A 9,081-nucleotide genomic window follows, 5' to 3' on the forward strand; every position below is an offset into this window, starting at 1 on the left:
TCAGTCATGCGCAAATCGTCGTACGAACCAAACAACGGAGGGAAACCTCAATTAATCGTCCATTTATTATAAAACGCAAAAAAAACAAAACAACAACAACTATAAATTGGGTCCAGTGAGGGTTAACGTGTGTGTTTCTTGTCGATACAGTTCAATGGGGTTTGTTCTAAACGAGTTGCCGTACTTCGTCTGCTGCTGCAAGACCGACGCGAGCCAAACGACTACGGGCGCATCACAAATAATAATAACGTAATAATAACAATACTATTCAAAGACGTAACCATTCTTGACATATTACAACTTAAAACCCCAAAGCCTCAACGCATGACCTTTCATCGTTATATTATTGGATCATTATCATCACTCGATCAATCTTCTGGGCCTAGCTTAGTTTACATGGCCTAGCTAACTAGCCGCTAGCAAAGACTCGCGTTTCTTCGCGAAGCACAGATCAGCCGTGAACGTGAAGTGTCGTGATTGTCGTGTGAAAATGTGTGCAAGAAGGACAGCAGACGACGAGGAGGGCCGTTGTGGTGGAAAAGAGGAAAAGGACGCCTTTTTCAAGAAGACTCAAGTTGCCTCACGCAAAGCGGGTATGGTCACTTGTAGTTGTTGTCTACGAACAATTTTTGCAACGGTGACTGCATGACGTCACATGACATCACGTCACGTGACATCGATAATTCTCTGAAACGCTTGTCCTCGTTATTATCAATGGCGTAATATGGGCGGGAGGTGGGGTACACACACATTAAAATAAAATAAAAGGTAATTGGTAAAGTACGATTAGAAACGATCATGCTCGGACTCCTCGAGGTGCAAAATCGTCTTATTAAAAAACGACAGTAAGAGCATAAATAGCAACACAATGTCACATAATTTAGGGGAAAACTTATCTGCCGATAGAAAATGAAAGTAACAAGCACTTTCCTTTCAGAAACCCGCACGGACTTGCGTATTTACAGTTGTGCGCAAGTTTTTTTTCTTTCTTTTATAAAGGCAGGATTTGTGAAATTCAGTTTGGACAATAACACTGATCATGTAGTAAACTTGGATTTTATGATAGTGATGTAGTGAAATGTTTTTTTATTTTAATTTGCTACCTACGGTGCCCGGAAACAGTTTTCATACCACTTCAACATTTCTCATTTTGCCACCTTTCAACGCAAAACCGGCTTGGATGGAGAGCATGTGTGAACAGCAATTTCAGAGCTGGGCTATATGAGAATATACATTGTAAAGATGATAAGTTTCGAACGTGTCATTCTTCTCATCGTGTCTATCGCCATTGACACCTTGATTGTCACTAACAGAACGGTAGCACTTTATTTAAATGTGGGTTCATGAGACTGCCGCAGGACTGTCATAATCATGACGTGACACCTGTCATGAAAATGATTGAATCCTTATGACAAGTATTTTCGCGACCATCTGGCGCACTTTAAAGTCATAGAAATTCCCCAAAACAGACGGGGCGCCCTGTAATGCAAAACATCTTGTGTATAGACTGAGACTGAAAGTGACATACTTTATCGATTGACACTTAATGACACCTGAAGTAAGGATTCATTCATGTTCATGACAGGTGTCATGTTATGATTATGACAGTCTTATGACAGTCTTATGAACCCACAATCAAAGACAGTGTTTCCCAGAAAATTTCGTCAAAAGAACGGCAGCCAAAGATTGATTTGATGGGCGTAAGTTTTTACTTGCCATTCTTATGTCACAGAGCTGCCACATAACAAACTTGCCAATGAAAAATAATAACGAGGTGTATGAACACAAATAATTGTACGACTCTGGGAAAGAATGATCAAACAACTACAAAATTGTAATGATAAATAATTATTGACAAAAAAAAAAGACCTCATGCTCAAAGCAAGAATAAAATTGACAGCCACAGAAGTTGACGTTTTTTTCCTACAATTGAACCTTCGAGGGGGTTACAAAAAGGTTTCGCCGGGCTGACATCACCAGGGTGGGGAAATTCTGTCCTGCTTAGGCCACAGCAGTTAGCTAGCAATGAGAATGAGCTTCGGCTGGCTACTACTGCACATGAAATATGTTGTGTTTGTGCTCTTCGTTAAGTTATTGGACTGTTTTTTTTTTTCTGGCTGCGGTGAGACAAAAGTTTAATTATTTGGAGTGAATGCCAGGTGCCATGTTTGGAGGAAACCAGGCACTGCTTATGACCTGACCAACAAATTGGTGAGCAAAGGATGTGTATACTTATATACGTGTGATGTCTTGGTTTGTTATTTTTCAGAAATTTGCACACGAAAAAAACATCAATTAGGAATTATAGGGTGTTGTGTGTAGAATTTTAATTTGGGATGTGGCTCTAACAACAAACGGGAAAAAGTAAAAAACATTTCTCGTCTGTGTTTTGTCAGTATGTTATTCATCATTATTATCCATGATATATGTTAATTTTACAGTGACGTGAATAATTGTGTAATTGAAGCTTTTGTATTAGTTTTTGCAATGCTTTGATTTTAGAGAGGTTACTACACTGCCATTGCCATGAATGCAATCACCACAATAATTTCTTACATTAATAATATACTTCAAAGATACAAAATATGATGAAATCGCTAAAGCCTCTTGCATTATATCATGAATAACAAAGTCATTACCATTTCTTACAAAATTTTCTTTGCGACTAGAAAATCAGTTTCCAACCTAGAGCGAACGCTGACGAAAACACAAATATGCTACGTTTGCTAACACTAGCAAGCCTTCACTGCTCAGTGAAATATACTTGGAAAATCAATCATCAAATTAATTCACTAAAGCCCAACAGTAAGTAGTAATCGTAACACATCTGGCTCTCCTAATAACCATTATGTATATAAACCATAATACTGTGTCTTTGTCTTCTTTTGTTTTGCAGACAGCAGCGAAGATGTTCATCTTGAACAGCATGAGCCAGAGCCTTGTCACATTAAAGAAGAGGAATGCGAGCAGGTCCCCCATGTTAAAGAGGAAGATGATCAGCAGTCCTCTTACTTTAAAAAAAAGGAGGGGCCAGAGAACCCTTGCATGAGCGAGGAGGGAGAAGAGCCCCCCTACATCAAAGAGGAGGAGGATTTGCCATTGTCTGGTGTGTCTTTGAAGAGTAACGATGAAAGTCAGAGTGTGGCGAGCAGAGGGGCGGAGCCTCCAAGCAGCAGCTCATGCCAACACATGACAACCGAAAGTGATGGAGAACACTGTGGAGGATCACAAGCCGACGGCCTCTTAGCTCCACTGTCAGATAGTGATGACATGTCGTCACGTGCTCCTCACGCTGATGATGATGATGATAATGATGATGAACAGTCTGAAGGTGATTTGGCATGTCAATATGACAAATGCTGGAAATGTTCTCAATGTGGCAATACATTTACTTATAAAAGCCGTTTGAAACAACACTTGAGAATACACACTGGCGAGAAACCGTTTGCCTGCTCAGATTGTGGCCAAAGATTTTCCCACAAGGGAAGCTTAACAAGGCACACAAGAGCTCACAATGGTGAGAAACCCTTTGCCTGCTCAATTTGTAGTCAAAGATTTTCTCATAACAGAAATTTGAAAATTCACATAAGAACCCACACTGGTGAGAAACCTTTCTCCTGCTCTGTCTGTGGTCAAAACTTCTCTCAAAAGACAAACTTAAAAATACACACAAGAACCCACACAGGAGAGAAACCCTTTGGCTGCTTAGTTTGTGGCCAAAGATTCTCGCTGAAGACGAGCTTAAAAATACACACCAGAACACACACTGGTGAGAAACCTTTTGCCTGCGCAGAATGTGGTCAAAGATTCTCTCAGAGGGGAAGCTTAAATCATCACACCAGAACCCACACCGGTGAGAAACCTTTTGCCTGTACAGATTGTGGCCAAAGGTTCTCCCGAAAGACATACTTAAAAATACACACAAGAACACACACTGGTGAGAAACCTTTTGCCTGTTCAGTTGTGGTCAAAGATTCTCTCAGAAGGGACATGTCAGGTTCGCCAATTTGACATATAGGGTTCATAGCTGAAAGAAGAGAGGCACTCAGCTCAAGTGGATACAGAGAGATTAATAAAGTTTATTTGGCAACTTCGGCTCCCTTCTGTTCCTCGATGTTTTTCACACATTCCCTTTTATAACATCGAGGAATCAGATTACACTTCGAGAAATCAGATTACATTCAAGGGTGGTACAGTTCGTCTTCTCAAAAGCTGGTTTAGTCCGGTTTATCATTGGCGTGCCGCCATGGGTCGCAGCTGACTTTGACGTCAACATCTTTTATCAGGACCCAGCACGATGTTGCTTGCTTCAGACTTCGATGCCAACTTATCAGGGCTCCTCAGGATGTTGTTTACTTCATCCTCACTTCTGAAGAAGTGCCACCGCCCTGCCAATTGCAGACACCTCTCTGCAGTAGAGATGTCCTCCTGTACCTCCACTCTGACTGTAAACACTCAAGCATAGTCCACTCCACTAATTTGCAACATGTCATGCGCACCATGTATTGAAATAAAGCTGCGTCATGGCAAATGTATAATAACCTCTAAATATTATTCTAACAGGACACTTAAGAAGTCTCACAAGTACACGCATTCGGAAGAACCATTTTGCCTGTTCTGTTTGTGGTCAGATTCTTTCACAACACAAAGTGAGAAATACGCACAAGAACCCACACTGATGAGAATGCTTTTTACTGCTTGTTCTGTGGTCAAAGATTCACTCAGAATGTTAAGCTCAAGAGACACAAGTGAGCTGATGGTAAGGTAGTAATGAAGAAGCTTTAAATCAGGGGTGGGCAAACTTTTTGATTAGTGGGCCACAATGGCTTCTAAAATTTGACAGAGGGGCTGGACCAGTAGCAGATGGATGGAGTGTTTTGGTAACCTCACCTCATCGGAAAAAATAAGTACATTTAATTTTAAATGAAAGGCAACAAAAGCATTACAACAATACATTAGAATTAGAATTAGAATTAGAAATCCCTTTATTGTCATTGTACTCAAGTGTGCAACGAGATTAGAGAGCTCCCCTCTCCAGTGCAATACAACAATAATACAGACAAATATATAAATTAGATAAATAAGAGAGTGCAATGGAAAATAATACTGAATAGGGTATATTAAAAAAAGCACAGTATTTAGAAAACAAAACAGTTACAAGGTTTATTCATTTGATTTTTTTTTCGAGTTCGGCGGGCCGGATTGAAATGTTTCACGGGCCGCATGTGGCCCCCGGGCCGTAGTTTGCCCACGCCTGATTTAAATGTACCTTTATCACCTCAAGTATTTACCATAATTATCGACAATTATATCTTCTAAAAGCAATGTGTGTTTGCTGCTTGTGCTTTATACAATGTTTTAGTTATGGCCATGTGAATTAAATTCATTATTAGATAGACCATGAAGAAACTTTGACTTTGGATGGGAAGGTGAATGTGATTCTGAAGAAAATATGATGAGTCTTCATCGTCAATGAAATAGTTTAATTAATCATTGACCTGAAAGTCAACATATTATTGCCTATTTAGTGTGGCTAAGTTTTTTTTGTCATTGTTTTTATTTTTGTGGTTTGTTTTCATTGCTTGCTTGTTGTGCCTCTTATTCCAGGTATTCAAAACATTTTTGAAAAGTCATGGATTACTGGTTAAAACTGGTTAATAGATGAAAATTGCAGCTTTCAGAGGAGTTTTATTTTTAAATACAATAATATTTCGGAATGAAAGTACTCCGGCTGGAGTTGTGGTGTGTTCTAGTTTCCTGTAAATCTGGTTGTTAACGAAATCTGAATATTTATGATTTTTTTTTTTATTGCAAATTTCGGGGGATTTTATTTGTGAAAGTGTGAAAGGACTTTGGCTGGGGTCCTAGAGTGGTCTAGTGTCCTTTCGAACTGGCGTGGATGCAGGATAACAAAATTAGAATTTCTAAGGATTTGAAGTGTAATTGCAGTCATTGATGCAGATTTAACTTGACTTTCTAATGCAATTTAAGAATGTTTCTAGTTGCAGTCCTGAGTCAGTTTGCATTTTTCCTAGCATCGACTGAAGCCGGCGCGATGTGACTGTTTGTTTTCATTGAAAAGCATGAAGAATGTATAATTTTGTCTTTTTGATTTGCTGTAATTGAAACTAGGTTTTGCATATGCGTGGTAGTATCCGTCGGTGTGGTTTTCAGTACACCATTCGCTACAATTTGACACGTATAGTAAGCGTTTGATTCCGCCGAAATTGGGGGGAAATTACCCGCATTTGCATTCGTTAGACCAAAGAAATTTCGCAATCAATGAAGCTACCAAAAGTTTCAGGGATCAAAACACGATGAAAAGGGATTAGTAAAGTGGGCTATGATGTTTCTAGCGGGATCAAATTTAAGTGGCAAGATACAGAAAGGTGGTCTCCTGTTAGAGAACACGTAATTGAATTCCAATTGATTGTTTGATATTTTTGTCACAATCGATAGCCGCGTCAAGAGTAGCAAAAGAATTTAAAAAAAGTCATTCGCGTTCTGCGTCGTACTCGAGGTGCATTCAATGACTACTTACACAGTAGGACATCTGAAAACTTACTCATTCAAAGCATCAATCAACTACTCAACGCAAAATAATACGGATATTATGGCAGGCAGTAACCTCAAAGGTGATCAAACAGGTGAACCCCAACAATCAAAGGACTAACTGTGTGATACTGAGACCATTTTGTGTAAGTGTAGCAAAATTTGAGCAGGGTCCCTTTTTCCTACGCAAACTTATCAAGGGATACAGATTCTGGCAGCACCTACCAGAATAAGTCCCCGCCCCCGCCTCAAATCACAAAAAAGTCAACCCCTACCATCAGGTGACTTATTCTGCGTGCTTATTGGATCATCTTGAGTATGTGAAGCAAATTGTTTCCATTTCTCATTACTTTTACCATGTTTGAGTTATTTATGTGACAACTGTGTTTTTTTTCTTTCATTCTTTCAACAGAAAGGCACACAATTACGTCCAAAAATACACAAAAAAAGAACACACACTGGTGAGAAACCTTTTGCTTGCTCCGATTGTGGTCAAAGATTCTCCCAAAGTGGAACTTTAAGAAATCACACAAGAACCCATACTGGGGAGGAACCCATTACCTGCACAAACTGTGGCCAAATATTCTCTCAGATGGGACACTTAAGACACCACACATGTACATACACGGATGTGAAACCTTTTGCTTGCACCATTTGAGGAAAACGATTCTCTTGGACGAATCAGATTGAGAATCACAAATGACTTGAAGAGATGAGCAGTGATCAATCAATTGTTTTTTCCTCACATCTATGCAGACTTTATCAGTTCATGCAAGGATGATTGTAGTCGATGTCCCTTCTTAGTGGGATGCTGAGCCTTTTTCTTTACTGCGTTTTTTTTAACCTGCTCCTCCTTCCACATTTTTTGACTGATTCTCACCATTCCAACTTCAACATTATTGTGCTTCAATTTTCCCCCATTCCAAAAATTTAGTTTTTTAAAAATTCTAAATGTTCACCCCAAAATTCACCATCATTCCCAATGGCACATATAACATTACACATGCAACTTTGTAAATGCGTCTAAAATCCACATGTTGTTTTCAGGCATGAATTACATCCAAGTCAAAGTTGCCAAAAGCCAACTTCTAAACATAAATCTAAACCGTGGAAGCTGACTTGATTTCATACTGTCAGGTTCGCCAATTTGACATATAGGGTTCATAGCTGAAAGGAGAGACACACAGCCCAAGTGGAGACAGAAAGGTTAACAAAGTTTATTTGGCAACTTCATCTCCCTTCTGTTCATCAATGTTTTTCATACATTCCCTTTTATAACATCGAGGAATCAGATTACACTTCGAGAAATCAGATTACATTCAAGGGTGGTACAGTTCGTCTTCTCAAAAGCTGGTTTAGTCCGGTTTATCATGAGCGTGCCGTCGTGGGTCGCAGCTGACTTTGACGTCAGCATCTCTTATCAGGACCTAGCACGATGTTGCTTGCTTCAGACTTTGAGGCCAACTTCTTTATCAGGACTCATCACGATGTTGTTTACTTCATCCTCATTTCTGAAGAAGTGCCACCGCCCTGCCAATTGCAGGCACCTCTCTGCAGTAGAGATGTCCTCCAGTACCTCCTCCACTCTGACTGTAAACACTCAAGCATAGTCCACTACACTAATTTGCAACATGATATGTGCACCATGTATTGAAATAAAGTTGCGTCATGGCAAATGTATAATAACCTCTAAATATTATTCTAACACATACTCTTAAATTAAATTTCAGCTAATCACAGTGTGTTACGTATCCGTCGAAGGCAAGCGTGGGCAAACTACGGCCCCGGGGCCACATGTGGCCCATTAAACTTTTAATGCGGCCAGCCGAACCCGAAAAAATTAAATGAATAAACCTTGTTCATGTTTTATTTTCTAACTACTCTGGTTTTTCAAAGACATATATTTTGTTGGAATGGTTTTGTTCACTTTCATTTAAAATTAAATGTATTTTTTTCCCCCGATGAGGTGAGGTTACCAAACACTCCTCTTCCGGCCCCTCTGTCAAATTTTAGAACCCATTGTGGCCCACCAATCAAAAGGTTTGCCCACCCCTGGTCTAAGGTTTGGTGCATCACATAACAGGGAAGCTAAGGGAATCTCTCTCTGTCCCCAAAGGTGGAAAACAAAACACGAGTCATAATAATAATTCGTAATAAATGAGTCATAATAAATATTCACCAGATTTAATAGAACAAAAAGTACCCAAAGCAAAAAGCTCTTTACAATGTATTTAACAAAATGGTGCCGAAACAGGTCAAAATAAAAGGCAGCAAAAGCTGGCACGCAGATTTAGGATATAACGTAAACTAACTAATACAAATGAAAAACTACAGGCTAACCAATATGTCCAAAAACTAAGATATCATGATCGTCTTATCAAAAAGTCACAGTGGGAGGTCGAGAGCAAATGAGCTCCTGCTGTCGCTTTAAACTGGAGGTGGTTAGGGTTTGGCCAATCAGGAACGGCCGCTCCTTGGCCAATCCCCGCCGGTCACCTGAGTCTACGCAGGTCGCTGGTCTCTTTAAAA

General features: G+C 39.7%; 1 protein-coding gene across 1 annotated transcript; it reads left to right on the forward strand.

Moving 5' to 3' along the window:
* The first annotated feature begins 200 nt into the window (after positions 1-200).
* On the forward strand, positions 201-8,527 carry LOC148341947 (uncharacterized). The gene is made up of 2 exons (XM_088288736.1): positions 201-593; positions 2,897-8,527. The coding sequence occupies exons 1-2, from the start codon at positions 491-493 to the stop codon at positions 4,009-4,011; spliced, it is 1,218 nt and encodes a 405-aa protein (XP_088144862.1). The 5' UTR covers positions 201-490; the 3' UTR covers positions 4,012-8,527.
* Positions 8,528-9,081: the final 554 nt, after the last annotated feature.

The sequence above is a fragment of the Idiotropiscis lumnitzeri genome, chromosome 2, assembly GCF_059441095.1.
Source record: "Idiotropiscis lumnitzeri isolate Australia: NSW breed Sydney's pygmy pipehorse chromosome 2, RoL_Ilum_1.0, whole genome shotgun sequence".
Lineage (NCBI taxonomy): Eukaryota > Metazoa > Chordata > Actinopteri > Syngnathiformes > Syngnathidae > Idiotropiscis > Idiotropiscis lumnitzeri.